Source organism: Eptatretus burgeri, chromosome 7, assembly GCF_056783735.1.
Source record: "Eptatretus burgeri isolate ZD-2024b chromosome 7, Ebu_testis_v1, whole genome shotgun sequence".
NCBI classification, from domain to species: Eukaryota; Metazoa; Chordata; class Myxini; order Myxiniformes; family Myxinidae; genus Eptatretus; species Eptatretus burgeri.
Window position 1 is genome coordinate 32,798,113 of NC_140967.1, and position 22,500 is coordinate 32,820,612.

Sequence of the window (22,500 nt, forward strand, 5' to 3'; positions counted from 1 at the left end):
CTAAACACCACTGATGGTATATTATAGCATGACCACCCATTACGTCATTTCTCATTTGTATTGAATTCCCCTCCGCTCTGTAAGCCCGAATTTAATTCCTTGAGGAGTGTGATTTTTAATTCGCACCGTCATTTGCAGCAGCTAATTGATTATGTTTGTGGAGGTTACCTTTTTTTTCTTCAATAAAAGCACCGGAAGAGCACCTATTTTGATCGTACCATTTTTGTTCTTCTCTTCGTACGTGCTGAACAAAGAATATTTCTGTTTTATCGCTTCGGTAGTAATGGCAGTGTCCTTGGTGGAGTGGATATGCCGTGGTCGAGCTGCTTATTAAATTTACAAAATTGATGAAAGAGATCGGCGGATACAAATTTTATTAGGCTCCCCACCCATGCCAATCAACGAGGGGTTGTGAAGGTGCCACTGGAAATTTGTTTGCCGATGCCGATAAAAATGTCAATTTCCATGGTCTGTTTCAAAACGTCAATTTGTTTGCCGATGGAAAACCTTCCTTCGATGAGGCATATTTAAACCTTGTGCTATGCAAAGGTTATTTTCCATTTCGTTGGGGACAGGTGGGTGGGGGTTGCGGTGGGGGGTTGGGGGCTGAAGACGGTTTCACTGGGTTGCACTTGTATTTATTTTGTTGGGGGGGGGACCTTACGCTTGCAAGGGGGAGGGGTGAGGTGGTGAATGAACGATTTCTCGCTGAACTTTCATGTCATTGATCGGTTCTTTAGGCTGCAAGTGATTATTGATTTTAACTGTGAGTTTAACTAATCTCTTCCTTTTTCGCTCCACTCGGAGCCTGCTCGGCCTGAGTAGTGCGCAATAAGGCAAGCATTATAATCACATAAAATACAGGCCATAGACAACTTTACGAAGCGCTCTGCTGTCCACAACAGCTAAATTTGCAAAGCAGTGGGCCCTGCATTCAGGGAATTTGGCCTGAAAACTGAACTGTTCCTTGTCGTTCCAGCAGGACCTTTCTTGATGTCCTTTGGTCGACATTTGGATTGCAGGATTGGTGAAAAAAGAAAAATCGTTACTCACTGTGGTTGTGGTTATTGTTCCTTATTCTTTTAATTTTCTACATTCATACAATGATGAAGGCTTGCGGAGAAGTTTGTGTACAATTTAAATGTCGAAAGAAGGACATTGGTATATTTTATTTTACATTAATTTATAACCATGGAAAAAAATAATCGACAGCTTATGGGGTTTGAACTTGAGATCCTGGCTCTGTGATCGCAAGGCAATTTATAAACAGGTGAGTTATTCCTTCTTAATATTCTTGCTCTAACTTAATTGTTCATTTTGAATAACACCACTTTTAATTTTATGTTTGTTTTACATATAAAAGATATTTTTCTTTGTCATTTTCCTATTTCTTCCTCTTTGTTTATATTCTAATTTTCTTATACTTCAACTGCCTCTATCTGTACTTGTCGGTAAACAGGGATGTGTTTTCATTACATTTGTTATGGTTGTTTATCTTTTATTCACAACTGGCTTGGCTTTGGTTTATTTATTTAGCCATTGCCTTTTTGAGTCTGCATGCACTTGTGGCGTGCATGAGAAATTTCTGCACGTCCATAGAAATCCTGTTTTCTGACTGTCTTGAGTCATTTCCAGAATTAGACAAAAGTACGATAGCAATCACAAAAATCACAATTAATAAATTTAAACATTTGTAATGCCCCTTGGGTCATTGCACCCGAAGAAGGCCAATTTGGAAGCCTTTTCGTGCAGATTGCTAAGATGTCGTGTACGTTACATGATAATAAAAGGTTTGAAAGCTATGTTTTCCTCAATGAATCTCAATATGGTCTTTGTATTATAACATCAAAATGTTACATTTTATTTGAGACACTTGAGTTCAGTGAATTGAAACTGGAGTTCTAAAAGCCTTCTCCTTGCTGCTGTCAAGCATTTTAGGTGTTTGTCTTCTCTATGCGGCATTCTTAATAATGCGCAATATTATAATTGGCATGGTTGGCACAGCTTTGGCAGGGGCGATGCAATGAGAAGTTGTCAGTTCATGTGAAGCGCCCATTACGTGGTTATGTAATTTTCTGATCGATACTGCGCTGAGTGTGTGCAGCTTTCCCTTTCTGAAGTGCTTTTATCGTCATTGCTGCAATTAGTAAAATCCCTTGTTTTCACAGCATCGCGTCATTTATCAATACGGTACTGTATTATCCTATTGCAAAATGCGTGGGAAGCAATGGTAACCCTTTTTGTGGTGACTGAGTGTAAATAATATCATGTCTGCAAAATGATTACATGGTTATACACCTGTGGTCATGTGGTTAAAGAGGAACTTAATTTTTTTTTCATTCTTTAGCATAATGGGCACTTGCCCCTCAGATCCGGGATGCTCTTCACCCCACTTCAACCATTAAAACTGACCCCCCTCCCCTTTATTATTGTTTTGTTTTTATTACCAGCAGTCCCACACAACCCTGTGGAGGTTTTACCCCTCGTTTCCTTGGCTAGCATGGAGCGCTATTATCGCAGCAGGGCAATAATGCTGGAAGGGCATAATGCATCCCCAGTCTTTAGGGGGTGAAGGGGTGGTTGCTTGTTCGAGTCAGAGATTTAGAGTTGGAGTAGCTTTGGAGCGCATGATAGAGTGGCAGGTGTTCCGGAATCTCTGGATACTGCAGGCATCAGCAGCACAGAAGGGCCAAGGCACGGTCTGCGAGTGAGTTCTGTGGCTAGAGCACAGACCTCCTGGTCCCCGAGGACCATCATCACTTCACCAGTGATGTGCTTCCTTGTATCCTCATCCTTATCCCAGCATTTTGATTTGTTATTTTGCCATTCTGCCATTCCTGACAAAATCTCTTTTTTTATTGTATGGATACTTCTTTCTGTACAGGTTTGTGGATTAAACCGAGACAATTAGCTCCTGGCTATCCGAGTAGGCTTAAACTACACGAAAAAAAAAACATTCAGCAATATTGCCAATAAGGTATGATTTATCATTGAAAACTTTAGATTAAAATACAAATAGCACACAGGGACAAAAATATAACAGAAAACACTCCAGATCCAGTTCGGAAAACTTAACTTTGATCCAGGTGGAAGGAACTACACGTGGAACAACCCCAAACTGGAAGTCAAATTTTTTTGTTGTTGTTGTTCTAGAATCAAGAGTATTTGTTGAGGAGGATTGTACTCTATTTCTTTGTGATATTGTTGTTCCCTGCCCTTCTGCCAAGGTTGGAGATGCATTGAGAAGCTTCATCCATTAAAATGATTAAGGACATTAAAATGAGCTTCATCCAGCTAACCGATCATCCGTCCATGTACTTTTGTGTCTGCCAGTATATTGAGACCAGTATAATTCCTAATTTACATCAAAATTTGGATAGTGAGGTTAAGAGTGTACTTTCGAAATTTGAAGATGACACAAGGCATAGAGGTAAGGTCGATAGCAAATATGGTTGTGATCAGATTCATTAAAGTCTAGATACCTTCATAAATTGGGAAAACGATTGGCAGGTGCAGTTTAACATAGAAATTTAAGGTGTTGGGGATGGGGAAGAATAATGAAAATAGAGATTATATGATGCAAGGGGCAAGGTTGAATCGTGTCACACAGGAGAAGGATCTTGGGGTGGTAATAGATATGGGAGGTAAGCAGGTAGCACAACGCCAGGCTGCTCCAGGTTAGACAAACAGGGTTTAGGTTGTATTCGTAGTGGATATATTACAAATCAAAAGCGGTAGTTTTAAAACTATATAGGAATTTGGTGAGGCCCATCTAGAATATTGTGTGCAGTTTTGGTCATCGCATCTGAGGAAGGCCAGAGTTGTCAGAGAGGGGGTTCAGCGTACGGTTACTTGATTGATTCCAGGATAGCTGGACTGGCCTATGATGAGCGCCTGACAGAGACAGGACTTGATACATTATAAATCAGGCAATTATGAGGTGATCTGATAGAGATGTTTAATTTGGATGGTGGAACCAGACTTGGTTGCATTAGGGTTAGGTGCCCGCTATGATTCTGTGATGTCGGTGGTTAGAACCGAGGCTGGGACTTACCAAAAACTTCAAAAATTATATGTGCTGCTTCCTTGTTTGACACTCAGCATTTGAAAATGGTATATCATGTACAAACAACCATAGGTGGGTCATAATAATGCAGGCTTTGATGGGCCTAATGGACTCCTCCTGTGTCGAAGTTCCTTGTAAGGAAACTCATATTTTTAAGATAATTAAGAGTATAGACAAAATAAGTACAGAAAAGTTTTTCAGCAGAATGGACACTCACAGGACAAGGGAAATAGCCTGAGAGGAAGGAACAAGAGAGTTAGGACAGTAATAAGGCAGGGGCTTTTTCAGTCGGAGAGTCGTGAATGTATGGAATGGTCTTCCTGGAAAGGTAGTGGCAGCAGAAAGAGTAGATATGTTTCATCTATAATTAGATAGGTATCTTGAAACATTGGGGAAAGACTGGTTCATAGATATTGTTAAGACTTGACAGGCGCTTGGGTGTAGGAGGGTGATCGTATCTGGCGATGGTGTAGCACAGGCATGATGAGCCAAGAAGCCTCCCCCTGTGCCAAAGCTTGGTATTTATTCCTTGTGAACAGTGGGTTGATATCTTTTATATTTCTTAATATAGTGTTTGGGGGGGGGCGGGGGGGGAGGATGTGCCTTTGCCCCATCAAATTTTAACATTTTCAATGAGTACAAGTATACTATTAGCCAGAAGCAAAAAAATTGCTCATCAGTACGATTCAAGGGGACAAAGGCTCACTATGATTTTATTGAAGTTTTAGAACCCCAGAGTTAGAACTTGGAAAATAAATAATAGCATTAAAAAAAACACTCTCCTTTCTCCTTTTTCCCCCAAATGTACAAGTTGTACGTTTTTGATTCTATGGCAAAATTTTCAGGCCGTTTGATTTTAATAGTACCACCTTTTTGGTTACTTTGGTTGTGTTATGCTTTTGAAAAACAGGAAACTACACGTTCTTGGCTTCAAGAGAGTTCAGTGAATTCTCTAGTTCTCTCTAGTTCTGTCAAACTTTTCACCATCAGTCATCGATGACGTGGTTTTCTTCTCGCTCAGTCTCTTGGCTTTTGTTACCTTTATACGTGGAGACCGCTTTTTGATCAGAAGACCTTTTGACAGTAGTTGAGCATTTGAGCACATGTCTGTGCCATTTCTAATGCAAGTTCAGCACTTGATTATATATTTTTTCATTTCATATGGAAATTATCTTGAAGTATTGCTCATCTGTTTTATTGAGCTTATTTGGCCTTCAATCTATTTTATATCGTTAACTTCTTAAGTCTCATTATGCTTCTATATTGTCACGTGGATACCGCATTTAGAAATGCTTGTTTTGTGGGACATTTCTCTCTGGGAATTGTCTTCTTGACCGTTGTAAAATTATTATTTTGAGTCTCATCGTGTTCGATATCTAACGTGTAGAACAAAGGTTCGTTAATGCAAGTGAACCGAGAACAGTAGAGACTGCTTTCCCCATAGAGCTGCAGAGCACAGTCAAATGCTATAGCTGAGTGCACAGAGCCAAAAGCTGTTTACAGCCAAATGCACAAATGCCATTTGTCCGATTGCTGTTCATTATCATGGGATTCGGCTATAATTTTCATCATTGTTGGGGTTGGCATGTTTGTTTTTTTCAGAAAATGGTCATCCTTGGCAGCATATCCGCACCATTCCAAATGCCTTTGATTTACTCGACCTGCTATGTCTGGCCCAGCCAGCTCAGTCATTGGAAAGAAGTACTGCATATGTGGTAGTTGTAAAGATTGGTGCTTTTATCATACGATCGCTTAGCTGATGGGGTGGATTGACATGAGCCGGTTGCGTTATCTGTAAATCACTTTCGTTTATGAAAGAGAACGACTGAGAAAAGTTGAAAATAAAGGAATTGGAATATACTTAGTTGTTTATGATGATAAAACCAAGTTGAGTTAAAAACAAATTAATGCTGATAGGTATCGAGTTCCATCAAGTCATGACCAACTTCTGGTGAAATTCATGATCAGATCTCTCCAAACGTCCTTATCCTGGACTGCTTCCTGAAGCTCTGGTAGAGACAATGCCTGGTGTTGGCTTAATGGTTAGAGTGGTGGGCTTGGGATCCTATGATCTTGAGTTCAAATCTCCTTGGCTGTTGAATTAATACCAGGTGGAGTTGACTCATCCTTTTGAGGTCGGGAAAATGAGTACCAGCTTGCTTAGTATCCTGTGTCGGAATGGCGACCCATCCAGGATTGTGCTCAATAGCCAAGGAGACTGCTTAGGCAGCACCAACGCTCTGCACAGAGTATGGTCCCAATGGATGGATGGATGCCAGAGACAGGTTGGTTACAGCCTTTACCCCATCCATCAATTACAGACAAGGTTTTCCTCTTCCTCTTCTTCCCTCAACCATACCCAGCATGGTTTATTTATCCAGACTTCGTTTTCTGCACATATGATGTGTCCAAAGTATGGCAGTTTCTGTTTTCGTGTCAGCATTTCTAATGTACATTGTGATCTAATTTCTTCAAGATTGATTTGTTTATTTTATTCGTCTCCAACATCACATTTCAAAACTGTCTATCTTCTTCCTTTCTTTCCTTTTCATCGTCATTGATTCACACCCATGCGTTGAAACTGGAAATACTAGATCATTCACCAGTCTCCTCTTGGTTTGGTTTGTCACATATTTGTCTTTCCAGATCTTTATCAATCCTGACATTGCTGTTCTCCCCAACGTTGACCGTCTATTAATTTATCTTTCACATTCTCCACTTACTTCAATTTCATAACTCAGGAGGATGAATTTCATAACTCAGTCTTTCCTAGCTTGTTGGTGGAAATTGGCATTTAGCTGCTTAATGTCCTCTTTTGATGCATCTTTGGTTTACATCTGTCTTCTTCTGTCTAATATTTATTGCCTCTTCTGATGGCCATTTAGCCTCTTCTCTCTGTTTGCTTTTGGGATGTTGCTTTTGGATTCTTATTTTACAATATCTTCAACCTCTTGCATTCTGTAAATTAAGTACAGCTCTGCAAAAACGGTTTATTTTTTTTTTGTTTTTGTTTTTACCTTCACTGCATATTGTTACCCTACGCACGTGAAGAGAAAAGCGGGGCTAAAGGCCCAGTCACACCTTGACGTTTTAGCCAGCTTATGCCGATTTTTGCAAAATTTGTGTAAAACGCTGGTACACGTCGAATACGTTATGGGTACGTTTTGTATATGTTAAGACCACGCTGAAAAACACTGCCATAAGTGGTAGTACGCTGGCTTTAAACATTGAACTTTTGGGTTTTCCTCATTTTTTCATGCTTGAAATTTTATGACGTATGCCGGCGTACGACTCACACATTCCGCTACACTGACCATAAGTTGTTGGCACGTTATGCGATCGTTGACACACGTTGAAACACGTTACTTGTAAGTTACTCATAAGTCGAAACACGTCGAGGTAATGTTTAGCGTACCCGAAACTTATTTCTAACCTATGAGTAACGTTTTGTAAGCACGCTACACGAACGTTGTTCACACTTTGCAACAAGTTACTTGAAAGTACTACTATTACTACTACTACCAACATCGACATCACTAAATTCTCTTGAACTACTACTACTACTACTACTACTACTACTAACATCGACATCACTAAATTCTCTCGAACAACTACTACTACTACTAATAACATCGACATCACTAAATTCTCTCGAACTACTACTACTACTACCACTACTACTACTAACATCTACATCACTAAATTCTCTCGAACTACTACTACTACTACTACTAACATTGACATCACTAAATTCTCTCGAACTACTACTAATAACATCGACATCACTAAATTCTCTCGAACTACTACTAATAACATCGACATCACTAAATTCTCTCGAACTACTACTACTGCTACTACTACTACTACTACTACCAACATCGACATCACTAAATTCTCTTGAACTACTACTAACATCGACATCACTAAATTCTCTCGAACAACTACTACTACTACTAATAACATCGACATCACTAAATTCTCTCGAACTACTACTACTACTACCACTACTACTACTAACATTGACATCACTAAATTCTCTCGAACTACTACTAATAACATCGACATCACTAAATTCTCTCGAACTACTACTACTACTACTACTACTACTACTACTACTACTACTACTAACATCGACATCACTAAATTCTCTCGAACTACTACTACTACTACTACTACTACTACTACTACTACTACTACTGCTACTGCCACTGCTACTGACATTGACATCTACTCAACATGGAGTCTGGAACACTGATGGGTTCCTCTTGTGAAGCCCATTTGTATATACCAATTCCCTTAAACGCTGCCAATACACCATTATACGGTAGCTGTAAGTTAGAAACACGTTCAGTAAGTTCTGTGGTCGTTCGGAAGACGTCGATCAAATTCGTCTAAATATGCCAATGTGCGTTTGAGATACGTTACACATAGGTTCAAAGCACGCTACTAATAGGTTCAAAGCACGTTACGCGTAGGTTAAAAATTAAGTTTCGGGTATGCTAAACATTACCTCGACGTGTTTCGACTTATGAGTAACTTACAAGTAACGTGTGGCCGACGTGTGTAAACGATTGCGGAGCATGCCGAGAACTTATGCCAGCGTATGCGGAACTTGTGAGCCATACGTCGAGTACGTCGTAAAATTTTCAGCATGCTTGAAATTTCACGACGTACTATACGTACCACGTAATATGCCAGCGTACCTCATTGTTTTTCATCGTGCTCCGAACGTATACACAACTTACGCATACCGTATTCGACGTGTTCCAGCGTTTTCGACACATTTTTCATCGGTCGGCATACGCTGGCTAAATCGTCAAGGTGTGACTGTGATGTTGACACTTCCAATTTTCAGGCGGTTATAATTTAAATCTGTGTGAGGCAGGTTTTTAACAGAGAACGCCACGAGTTCGTCGCCGATACGTGCAGCGCGCTATGACTAAGTTAAACTATCGTTGGGCATAGGTTGTGAACGCCGACAACAGGCTAAGCATTCGTTGGTATAAGTTATCTTTAACACAACGAAACGTTCTGTGCCCGTTACTAATACGTTATGCATACGACCAACACGTTATGAATACGACCAAAACTATATAAAAAAAACCTCAAAACTTCAGCGTACGCCAACGTTTTACGTGCATTTTTATACGTTGCCATTCCTGGCTAAAGGCCCGGTCACACCTTGACGTTTTAGCCAACGTATGCCGATTTTTGAATTTTTTTTCTAAAACGCTGGCACACGTTGAATACGTTATGGGTAAGTTTTGATAACATTGAGAGCACGCTGAAAAACACTGCCATACGTCGTTGTACGTTGGCTTTAAACGTTGTACTTTTTGGTTGTCCTCAAATTTTTTCATGCTTGAAATTTCATGACGTATGCCGGCGTATGACTCACACGTTCCGCTACGTTGGCCACAAGTTGTATGCACGGTCTGCGATCGTTGACAGACGTCAACACATGCTTCTTATAAGTTAATCATAAGTTGAGACACGCCGAGGTAATGTTTAGCTTACCCGAAACTTATTTCTAACCTATGATTAACGTGTTGTTGGCACGTTACGCGATCGTTGCCACACATCGACAGACGTTACTTTTAAGTTACTCATAGGCTGAAAGACGTCGGTATAATGGATCGTCCTTGCGTCAGCGTCCACGGCCACGGCCAGGACACTTATTTGCAGCATTCTTCAAACTTTTCTTCGGCATGACGAGGATGTTCACACTTCGATGTCTAGCTTGGCTATGATTCCAATTGTCCATCGGCAGCATCTATTTAAAATAGTCGCGTTTGAGCGTTTTAACACGTTCAGAAGAAACGCTTCAAATTTCCAAACCCCAGCGTCAAAAAACAAAGGAGAGTGACAGCAATTTAAATCGTTCATTGTAAACAATGAAAATAGCTGAGTGGTACCGTTTAAAAGTCGTTGAGTGTAAAAAAAAAATCCAATTGTTGAGCGCAAGCGTCTACTTTCAATAGTGGAGTTTGAGCGATTTAGCACGTTCAATAGAAACGATTAAAATTTCCGAGCGCCAGCGTCAAAAAACAAAGGCGAGTGACAGCAATTTAAATCGTTCATTGTAAACAATGAAAATAGCTGAGTGGTACCGTTTAAAAGTCGTTGAGTGTAAAAAAATCCAATTGTTGAGCGCAAGCGTCTACTTTCAATAGTGGAGATGCAGCCATTTAAATCGTTGAGTTTATCATTTAAATCGTTAAACGCAAGGACGATCCATCATAACCCACACCCTCCCCCTCACACTCACCTACAACTGCCAACATGAACAAACTACTACTGATACTGTTACTGATACTGTTACTGCTGACATGGACATCGACTCAAAAAGGAACTCGAAAACACTGTTGGGTTCCCCTTTTATGAGCAGCATTTTTATATACCAATTCCCAAAACCGCTGGGAACACGTCTTTAAATGGCAGTTGTAAGCTAGAAACACGTTCATTTATTTTTTTTTTGTCGACCGGAAGACGTTATTGGAATTGGAATACGGCTACATACGTCAATGTGTGTTGGGACTACGTAAAGAATTGGTTCAAAGCACGTCAAACATAAGTTAGAAATAAGTTTCGCGTAAAAAAGACATTACCGCGACGTGTTTCGACTTATGAGTAGCTTATAAGTAGCCTTTGTGGACGTGTGTAAGCGTCCACATATCGTGTGTAAAACTTATCCCCATCGCATGCGGAACGTGTGTCATAACGCCGAGTACGTCGTAAAATTTTGAACATGTTTAAAATTTCTTGACGTACTCTACTTACTACGACGTATGATAGCGTACTTTAGCGTTCTACTCACGTATACCAAACTTACTCATACCGTATTTGACGTGCCCCAACGTTTTAGACACATTTTTCTTAGGTCGGCATACGTTGGCAAGATCGCCAAGGTGTGACCGCGATGTTGACACTTCCATTTCTACGGCAGTTATGATTCGAATCGTTGTGCATCAGCCTTTTAATAGGCTACGTCACGACATCGTCGGCGATGCGTGCAACGCGCTATGCCTAAGTTAGACTATCGTTGGGCATCGGTTGTGTAGGCCGACAACAGGTTCAGCATTTGTTGGTATAAGTTATCTATAACACAACGAAACGTTCTGTGTCCATTACCAATGCGTTATACATAAGACCAAGTCGCTATGAATACGTCCAAATCTTTAAAAAAAAAACATCAAAAGTTCAACGTAAGCCAGCGTTTTAGATACATTTTAATACGTTGCCATCGCTGGCTAAAACGTCAAGGTGTGACTGGGCCTTAAGCAATTGGTTCATGTCCGTCCATCTTTCTGTTTTATCAGTTTATGATCGAACAACAACCTTTTGAAATCAAATGTTATTTTGAACATGAATCCTAACATGAATGGAAAGACAAGTCTGTCGTTTTACCGCACTTGGCTCAGAATTCCTCCTGATCGTCCCGGATGGGGTGGTGTTCAGAATTACTTCTAGATTACTTCAGTCGTGTTGAGGTAAACTTTCAGATTTTTTAAAATTCTTCTCATCCCGATCGTCTTTCATAATTTTTTTTATTTGTAGGTTCAGAGCATTTAAATTATCATTTTATTACAATTTAAGTAACACTGCGCAGCGGGTCATGTTCAATGAGCTCTCTCGTTACCTACTCCACCAAAGGTGAAAGAGGTTATGTTTTCACCCATCTCTCTGTTACTTGCAAAATCAAAGATTTTTCAATTATATTGGTTAGTCGATTTTGTTATTCTTTCTGTTTGTCTGTCTGTCTGTTTGTCACCTACAGGTCACAATTTTAAACTAATCTTCATGAAACTTCACCACATGGTAGACTTTGTCATAAGGAAGAAACCTATTGTTTTTAAGGTCAAAAGATCAACAACGAAGGTGGTATTTCTAAAATCCTCAATTTTCATCTGATTGACTTGAAATGTGAAGACGATTTATATTTCAGGTCACTGAATTCAACCACCAATTATTTTTGGAGGTTCACATTGGCCAAAAGGTCAACAGAGGCTGAATTTCTAAAATTGTCAATTTTCATTCGATTGACTTGAAATTTGAAGAGGAGTTGCAAATTTGGTCATTAAATTCAACCACCAATTATTTGTGAGGTCAAATTTGTGTTTTGGATTTTGCAAGTATCGTGCTCTGCACGACTTCGTCTTCTTGTTTGTTTGCATGTCTATGCGCAGGATATCTCAAAAAATTGTGGACAGCGTTGATGTGTGACAAGGACGAACTGGTTCGATTTTGGTGAAGATCTGGATCTGGATCCAGCTACTAGAATTTTTAAGTGATTCTTCACCATTGAGAGATTGGCCCAAAATGAAATATAGCATGATATCTCAAAAAGTTGCGGACGGATTTGGATGAAACTTGGTGGACATATTGGGTGTGTGCCAAGCCCAAATTGATTCGATTTTGGTGAAGATCCAAATCCAGATCTGGATACGAGAATTATTTAATCTTTAATGTGATTCTTCACCATTGAGAGATATGGCCAAAAACGATATTGTGCTGTATAGCATCCATCCATTGGGACCACCCTCTGTGCAGAGCATTGGTGCTGCCTAAGCAGACTCCTTGGCTATTGGGCACACTCCTGGTCGGGTCGCCACTCCGACACAGGATACCAGCAAGCTAGCACTCATTTTGCCAACCACTGAAGAATGACAGGCAGAGTCAACCCCACCAGGTATTAATTCAACAGCTGAGTGGGATTTGAACTCAGGATCTTCAGATCCCAAGCCCACCACCCTACCCATTAAGCCAACACCAGACATGCTGTATCGCATGGTATTTCAAAAACGTATTGGGCCCGATATGTTCTCATGGATCAGGCATTACGTGCTGGGGGTATGCGCTCTACCGAGTGCCCTTCTAGTTTAGATATGTTTTCAAGGTCATATCTGGTCAGTTTTTGGTTCACGAGTCAGTAAGTGACCACTATATTCGTTATGGGTGTGTGTCTGTCTGTCTGTCCCAAGCATAGCTCCGTGGGTTTTGATCCGATCCTGATAAAATTTGGGTGGGAGGTTTGTATCATGATCTAGTTGTGTTTTCCTGAGAATGGGCATGCTGTGCCCATTATAGGTGGAGCGACGCCCAAAAAAACGTGTTTTTAGGGGGTAGCCGATTTCAAGTTACATCTTCTCCGAGGGGGTTTGTCGAATCTGGCAGGGGTTTCAGTATTTGGTTAGCCCAATGACACCTGCATGGCCCTACGGAGCTCAATTTTTCATTTTCGTCCCAAGGTCAAGGTCACAATGTCACGAACTTAGAAAATGTCAAAAAAATCAATAAATTGGCCATCAAGCTCCTAGGGTTTTCAACAGTTTCGAATGAAAGTTGGTATGCAAGTAGTGCTCTTCGAGTACTACAACTTTCATCATTTACGTTTTTCCCGATTCCCACCAGTTTGCCCTTGGCATCTCCTCGAAGGTCAAAAAATAAAAAAGCGAACCATGTACATTGCTCGTGAATGTATTGGGCTTGTAATTATTAGACTTGTAATTATCTCCAGACTTGTAATTATTATTATTTTTATTTTTAACCTTTCTCAGTTAGACTCGTTTTGCTGCAAACAAGTTATGGTCTGTCCCATCGTCTGCGCATGGCTGAGTCTTGGTAAAACGCATAGCACTTCTCCATCTTCTCTTGATTAGAATGTCATCAATCTGATTTTTGTTGCCCATCAGGTGAACTCCATGTGTACAGTCGGTTTTTTTTTTATTCTATTTTATTTTTAAATAAATACTGTCGGACCCCACTATTTGCAGGCGCTATGTTCCTTGGAAATGCCGTGAATAGCGAATCCACGAATAGTGGGGTATTATTTCACTGGAAAAAGGGGGGTTAGGTTCCCGGCGGTTCGTGATTCACGATGGAAAATCAAAAATCCTGTGCAAAAATGCCTGCGAAAAGCTATGAGTATGCACGCACAAACCACAAAAACACGGTGGAAGCAGAGTACATAACAAGTGATGGTCGGGATGGGGTCAAGACTAATGAAGGAAGGAAATATTTTTGTTTTGAATTTGAGTTTCATCTTGAAGAAAGAAGGAAAAAAGAAAAGACAAAGAAGAGAAGAAGAAGCCAGCAGAGATTAAAAGCATTTAACAGTCCTTTTGCCATGTCTTTAGCATTCATGAGTGTGAACTACCCACGTAGGATTCAAGTGGGAGAAATCTCACCATAAAAAATATAAAATAATCATCAACCCAGGGAGAGATCATGACAGGATAATGAAAGGTCTGTCTGGTTAGTTGTTATCTCCATTTGCGGGTTTCAGAACGTGGAACAGAGTCCTCCCAGGACCCAATGTATTGACATCCATTTTGGTAAGGGATCACAAATGATGGGCTAAGTTGTGAAGTTGTGTTGTTCTCAGTTTTGTTCTGATACGAGGGATTTTTTTCAGGATCGTCACTGAGCCCCAGACAGCTTCTAACTGTAGTTTGTTTGTAGTAATGTTCCCAGAGATGGTTTGTATGATCTTTGTAAGGTTCTTCTTTATCATTCCCATTGCTACAATTCTCACTGCTACAAATTTCGATGCTTTTCAGCTTCCAAGATCTTTTCATTAAATTTTTGAGATCTTGGTAAATTTCTTTCCTTGATTTTTTTTTGTGTTGGTTCGGCCAAAATCGCAGGGAACTGAAACCACAATCGTTGATCCATCCTTGTGTATGTGTCTGTCTGTCTTGTTTTCCTTTTTGTATGTTGCTCAAAAAGTACAAGCAAGTTTGTGTTCATCCTACACACACTATTTAATGGTTTTGTTAAGTAAAATGGGTTGTTTAATATCGTGCACAATTGTTCGCTTGCTGCATGTGTACTCGTCAAATTAAGGGATGCTACTTCGAGTACTAGTGCTTGGTAGATTGTCGTCATGTTTCATAAGCGGTAATGGTTAAACTCATTTTTTGGGGGAGCCTGGTTGAAGAGATAACTCCCCACACCTGGCCCAGGTGAGAATATTTAAAGGAGAGCCCCCAAGTGAGTTTTTCTTTTTCAAAGAAGAATGATCTAATGGGTTTGGCAGTACCCCTCCCAGGCTCAATTTCTCCATTAACCATTGCTCAGCATGAAGCCTGTTATGTATAAGATTTATTCACACTGCAAGGATGACATGGATGTCTCCATGGTGGGGTATTTGAGGTATTAACTTATTGGTTTAAATCCACCTTTTTGGCTTTGTCAAAAGGAGTTATCTACAGCTGACTCTGATTGGCACAAACAAACTGGCTTGGATGCACATCACAAGTGAAAGATTAGTTGGACAGTGATGTTCTTTAATTAGAAATCTCAAACCAGGACAATTGTGTCAGTCCTTTTGCTTTGGCTCTGCTGTTGATGTAAGGATATTGTTAAACCTTGTATGGCTCTGTACTTAAACGACACTAAAGTTTCTGTCGGATTAATGATGGTGTTTGTTCCATGACAGGTAGGTTAAGAGGTGCTGTTTTGCTTACCAATTGTCTCTCGGTACTGATTTTTCTTTTTGCCAAGATGAATGTTAAGTAAGATAGCTCGGGATTTAATTTGACACGGTGCTTCAGAATGGTTCCATGTCACCAGTCGTAGGCTAACGGTGCGATTTGTATGCTGTGTGGTGTCAGTCTTTTCGACAGCGAAAGTACCCAAGGCTTGTCTCAGCCATCCACACAGACAACGCAGTGCCTGCGGGCAGACACTCCAAATAATGCTGCACCAGTTTCTGGTAATTGAACCGCAATTTTCTGTATACTCCACATTATCTTTAATCGAGAAAGGTTTCCAGCAGCAGAATTGTTTTGTTTATTTTGTTAGTATGAAAAACAGAGTATTGGGGAACGTGAGAGGTTTCAGCGACAACCTTTATAAGTACATTTTGTAGCATCTCACGTAATGTCATTGAGGTGTGTACACTTCACCACACCATAGAGATTGTTCAAACAAGCTTGCAACTCTTGCCTTTACTTGTTCTTGCCTGACCTGGGGTTTGCACCTGCTGGCTCCATCACCCATGAGAAGCATGAATGACAATCAGGATGCCCCACAGGACATGCAAGTGCGCAGCTTCATGACTAAGGGTTAGCCAGTGGTTGAAAACTCTGTCTGCCGATATTTATGCATTGTGCAAATATCTCGTGGGCCATAGTGAGCCAGAGGTTTCTTGCTTCTGAATATGTAAAATTTCTGTTTGCCCAGAGGAATAAAATGAAGGTTGGTTGAAATATTTTCAAGTTTTATAAAATCAGACATTCGCAGTGCAAAAGCAAAAGAAAAGTAAAAACTGCAGTGAATAGGAATTTCAGCAAGACTGATGTTTTTTTTGTTTGTTTTGTTTTTTCCCCCTCACGGCAGCATATCCAAGTCTGAAAATTGAGCGGAACGAGCTGAAACCAATGCAGTTAGCTGATGCACAGAGGCGTGTGCGAGACATTGCATTGAGTCGTGACCGCGTCACTTTGCACCAAGTGCTTCAGGAAGGTAACACATCAGTGTTTTACCCATAGGTACCCTGATCACGTCTGAAAAATTTGAGGGAAATTGTCAAGCAGTTTTTGATCTTGAAGTCAGACCATTCAAAGTAATATCAAACATGAATGCCCAAAACAACAAATTATAATACTGTAATACATCTATATATAACTGAAACTCTCATCTTGTGTGTATATATATATGTATGTTCCTGAAATGCAGCCAAAACCGTACACGATAGCGCAAAAATTTCGGCCCACATTACTCACCATTCTCCTGTGGTGTGCTGTATCAAGTTTCGTTCAAATCTGGCAACGAGAAAATTATTTAAAAATCAATGCCCGATTCAGTGAAGTACTCTTCGGAAATATTTGATCAATGCAAACAACTTCAGCGGTATAGTGCGCTGGAGCGATCTTTTTTTTTTTCCTTGAAATGATTTATTTATCAACCGCTGTCACAACGGGAACCCAATGGGTTCATGGGTCATCTAGTTAGAAACTAAAAGTGCAAGAGTCATAATGAGAGAATGAATACAATGGAAGAAATTTGGTATCTCCATATACAGGGAACATGCATGCTGTGAGTTAGTTCAGAGATTTTCTTTTGTATGCAGTGTCAAGGATCAGGGAGGAGCAAGAATACAGAATCGATCAGGATATAACAGAATTAAGAGAACGGTAGAAATAGATGTGGAGAGTGGGGAAGGGGAAGCACACACCAGCAACAGGGTTGAGGGATAAAAAAGAGAGAGACTTGGAGAAATATAAGGCATGGAGGAAATAATGACAGCAAGGGGAGGACACAGGGTGAACAAGTTGGATTATAGCCATCACAGAGGTGGAAGGAAAAACTGGAAACCCCAAAAGATGTGGACTTGCAGGGGAGTGGGGGGTGGGTGGTTAAGATGATGTTGAATTGCTGTATTGAAGCCTGAGAGGAAGGAAAGAGATTGAAGGGATTGAGGGTTAGGGAGAAAAAAAAGAGGTTCAGCTTCAGTTCAGTTCAGAACTTCAGTTCAGAAAAAAAAACAGCTTCAGGCTGGGCTTCCCTCCCTCCTCAGACGCTTCAAGCCGGGGCTTCCCTCCCTCTTCGGACGCTTCAAGCCGGGGCTTCCCTCCCTCTTCGGACGCTTCAAGCCGGGGCTTCCCTCCCTCTTCGGACGCTTCAAGCCGGGGCTTCCCTCCCTCTTCGGACGCTTCAAGCCGGGGGCTTCCCTCTCTCTTCGGACGCTTTAAGCCGGGGCTTCCCTCCCTCTTCGGACGCTTCAAGCCGGGGCTTCCCTCTCTCTTCGGACGCTTTAAGCCGGGGCTTCCCTCCCTCTTCGGACGCTTCAAGCCGGGGCTTCCCTCCCTCTTTGGACGCTTCAAGCCGGGGCTTCCCTCCCTCTTTGGACGCTTCAAGCCGGGGCTTCCCTCCCTCTTTGGACGCTTCAAGCCGGGGCTTCCCTCCCTCTTCGGACGCTTCAGGCCGGGGCTTCCCTTCCTCTTTGGATGCATCAGGTTGGGGCTTCCCTCCCTCTTCGGACGCTTCAAGCCAGGGCTTCCCTCCCTCTGCGGACGCTTCAAGCCGGGGCTTGCCTCCCTCTTCGGACGCTTCAAGCCGGGGTTTCCCTCCCTCTTCGGACGCTTCAGGCCGGGGCTTCCCTCCCTCTTCGGACGCTTCAGGCCCCGGCTTGCCTCCCTCTTCAAACGCTTTTGGCTGGGGCTTCCCCACTCTTTGGACACCTCGGGCTGGCACTTCCCCCTCTTTGGATGCTTCTGGCCAGAGCATCCTTTGTCTTTACTCACAGTTGAAGAATTGCTCTTGGTTTGTGAAAAAATAGTTTTATTATGATGCCAGTGCAAGGAACAGTAATACAGTTGTAAGGTAGTGGACATTTTTGTTTTTCCCTTCTCTCGATAACCTGCTAACCCTTTACCCAGGTACATTTGGTCGAATCTATCATGGGACACTTGCTGATGAAAGAGACCCCACTTTGAAGAAAGAGGTCTTTGTGAAAACAGTCACAGGTGCGTTATTTTACTTTCCTTTGCACTAATTTTTATTTTTCTTCAATATGTAGTCCGTCTATTGCTGGCATTATGTCTTCAACAGTTTAAAAATGGACCATATTGAAAATTCACTGATAAATATGAAGCTGATTGTGTGTTTGAAGAACTGGAGAAAGGAACAGTGTTTGGATGGAAATGCAACTAACAACCTGGATATTTCCTCTGTGGGTGCAGAACATGCTTCAGAATCACAAGTCGTCCTGATGTTGACTGAGAGCTGCAAGTTGAGAGGCCTCCACCACAGGCATGTCTGACATATTTTTTTTCAACTTTTTTTGGTGCATTCCAACTCCCCCCGTCACCCACCCCCTCTCTCCCCTCACCCCACTTCAGATGCTTTTGGCCAGGGTAATTACTCCAGAAAAAGTGTTTAAATGTCATCAGTGTAAGGGACCATTTATTTTTTATAGCCATAAAAGGAAGCACAGAGGACTAAATTGAGAGAAGTAAAGCAGGCTGACAAGAGAAAAAGAGTGTTGGGAAGTGTGCCAAAGATTATGTAATGTAAAATGTAATGAAGAGGATTTGCAAGATATCGGAGTTAAAGGGGGTGGAGTTAATGTGTCAATACATTTTTCATTTTTGAAATTGTAATAAATTGATGACTCCTAAAATAAACCATTTGAAGTGGGAATTATTAATTTATATATGCATAAGAAAATAATGTTTTCGGAAGTTTTAGGTGGGTGGTGGATGAGCATGAGGATGTGGATATCATGAAGTACGGTAGTACTCCATCATAATATAATGGGCGTAAGCCTGGAACTTCTAACACACTTTTCTCAGAACATATTCTGTTCATACTTCCGAAATCTTCACATTATGTGTTCCATGTATTTACGCAGGTGATAGCGGATTCAAAAAATTGAATATAATCATAATATAATGGGCGTAAACCTGGAACTTCTAATTCGCTTTTCTCAGAACATATTCTGTTCATACTTCCAAAATCTTCACATTATGTGTTCCATGTATTTAAGCAGGTGAGAGCAGATTTTAAAAATCGAATATAGATAGAATTTTCCACGAGGAAATCGATGATGTCACAATCAGCAGCGTTCGGCGGCAAACCGATGGCCGGGTCCCAGACGATGTGCTTTACTTCACCAAGTCCATGAGTTCAGGGCGTTTGTTCAACTCAGCATTTACGACTTTTATCCTGCCATGTTGTTAATCTGGTGATGGAGATAATATAGAAACGATGAATATGTCAAATCGTTCGTATTACTCATCCGGCACTATGTGTCAAGGCCAACAATCTAAAGCGATCGGTCTCAAACGCTACCATGGGCACCCAGACACGCCAGCAATATGAACTGAGCTGTTGAATGCGTGCAAAACATCCAAAGAAACTACCGTAACCGAGTATTGTGATCCGTCCTGTCCCCCATACCCATCATAGATGGGTATCTGCTAGTATATAGGGATGATACGGGGGAAAAAAATGGCCACCCGTTCAAATGTGTACACAATGATATGCTTCTAAACTCCCATAGAGTGAAGTCATGAGCATTGTGTCGTATTGTCGCATCGTAATGTGGTGTCATTCTTCATGGTTATTCGTCATTCTTCTTCATTCATCTTCTTCATCCATCACAATCCCATAACAAAGGTAAAATATCAAAAGATGTTGTGATGGTATTCCATAAGAGGATCATGGTGTCGTATTGTGGCATTGTAATGTGGTGTCATTCCGAACTTGTTTGGTTGTTTTTATTTTTTTTTGAGATTTTATATATCTAAGCAAGGAAAGCGACGAGCTGATCTTGTGAGGGTAACTGAAAAGCACCAACTGAAAGAAGTACATGAATATATCTGGAATTTACATGCCCAGTAATGAACACCATGACCTCTTGCAATAATTAAACAGGTGCATTCATATATAACGACCAGCAACATTTAGCGATGAAGGAGTAATGTGAGCACTGTTCATACCCCAAGAAGCCAGAAGCCAGAGAAGTCAAACTGATTCCCTGTTTCTGTTGTCTCTAGCTCTTTCCCTTGGCCTTTCACAGCTCCTGTCCGTTGCCACCACATGGATTCTCCTGCATTCACTCCCACTCTTACTGACATGTCTTCCCTGCACTCCCCCCTTTCCTGCCAATGTGTTAATTTTTTGGCCATCTGTTCCCTTATGTCCATTTGTCAGTCTGTCAACCTGCTTTATCCTTTGTCGTTTGAGCTGCTTCTTGAGCCTCATTTCTTCTTTAAAAAAAAAAAGAGAAGTCCAAATCATCTTTCGAATGGAAGACTAACACACTAGACTTACTAGCTGTACAAGGGAGCAATGAATATCAAATCTATCTGAATAAATCAAAATTAGATGAACAATGGTTGGGTTTAACAATGCAACTCCAAGGTCGACATTCCCAATTAAAATGATCAAATCAGACAACACAACTTCGAGGTCAAGGTGTACTGTTCACAGAGCATTGGTACATTCATAAAAAGTGGTGGATGGTTGCTGGCTTGGAACCAATTCTGGAGAGGTCACCACTGTTTGGCAGGGTGCTGTAACATGGGGCAGGAATTTAGAGCCAGGATGCAATGGACACTGTTGTGAAAGACACTGTTGGATCTTTTTAATGTCCAACAGCAAATGCTTTTAAGATGGAACATCCAGTTTAACATCCCTCCGAAGGATGGTGTACTCATTAATGCAACACCTTGACTTCACTGCTCAAAGATGATCAAGCTCCTGAGTTGCACAACTCCAATGTTAATCCACTCATCGTGAAAAATTATTATTAGGTTATAGGTACCTGTTAGGTATGTGTGTATGTGCACACGTGAGCATACTGTGTATGAAACAATTATTGAAATGCACACACGATATTCACAATTAATGAGTAGTTGCAAATTCAGAGATGAAAACAACACGTACAAAATGTATTATTACAGATAATATATAAAAATAAAATGAGTACATTTCACAATCCGTTCACATTTGATATGTGAGCCCTTTGCTCTATATAGAAAGTGACACCTTGTTTTTCTAGTCCCATACAGTTTATCAATGGATGAAAAATGTCTTGTAGCACTTTCCACAATTTATCCAAGGGGTTTGGTTGTCATTTTGACTTTCTCACGAGTATCTCTGTCACCCCATGTAGCATCAGTGAAGTTATTATTAAGACTTTGTGCAGGCCTAGGTATCTTTATGAGTGTTACATCAACCCCTTGAAGTTCTAGATAGTTTATCACCACTGGCTGTATGCTGAGGGTCATTGTCATATTGGAAGATTAATCCCCACCCAATGAGATGTGTTCCTGAGGCAATGGCATGACAGATCAGAACCTGCCTGTACCTGTTGGTAGTCAGTGTACCATCGAATTTATGTAAATTAATGCCACCCTTGGTTGAAATACAGCTTGACATTTGTATTGATCCACCCCCATGCTTAACTGTAGCTGTTGTACACTCACTGTTATAACACTTCCTGGTCTGCCTTCAAACAAACTGCCATTGATTTTTGTCAAACAGTTCAAACTTGGACTCATCTGTGAAGAGCATATTTTTTGCAGGTTTAATCATTCCACTTTCATTTCTACCACCCATTTTAGCCTTTTTGTTTGGTTACCTCCCCTCGGCAAATACTTTTGGAAAGCTACAGATCCATTGAGATTACTTTGCGCTGTGTATCTAACTTCCTTTTCTTGAAAAAATGTTAACACAAGTACTTTCAGTGAGGTCATTCACTTTATCTCAACTGGATCATGGGCTGTCACATAGAAAACATACCCTGAGGTACTTAACATCACTTTTGAGGAGTTTGGCTTCTTTTCCTTGACCACTTTTATTGTTAGCTGTACCATTTTCCCTTTTCCTCCTCAGAATCTTGCACATAAGTTTTGGCTGAAGCATGAAGTTAGGCTGCATCAACTCCATGACTGTACTATGCTTAATTTTGTTTTTTACAG

At 40.9% G+C, this 22,500-nt stretch overlaps 1 protein-coding gene across 2 annotated transcripts in view; it reads left to right on the plus strand.

The window, feature by feature from the left end:
- The window catches only part of RYK (receptor like tyrosine kinase), a 182,525-nt gene that overhangs the window by 122,903 nt on the left and 37,122 nt on the right, over window positions 1-22,500 (plus strand). For both annotated transcript variants that reach the window (XM_085887970.1, XM_085887971.1), the window contains exons 7-10: window positions 15,682-15,782; window positions 16,409-16,534; window positions 18,451-18,537; window positions 18,754-18,823. In XM_085887970.1, the coding sequence (XP_085744096.1) occupies window positions 15,682-15,782; window positions 16,409-16,534; window positions 18,451-18,537; window positions 18,754-18,823 (384 nt within the window). The remainder of the gene's footprint in view (window positions 1-15,681; window positions 15,783-16,408; window positions 16,535-18,450; window positions 18,538-18,753; window positions 18,824-22,500) is intronic.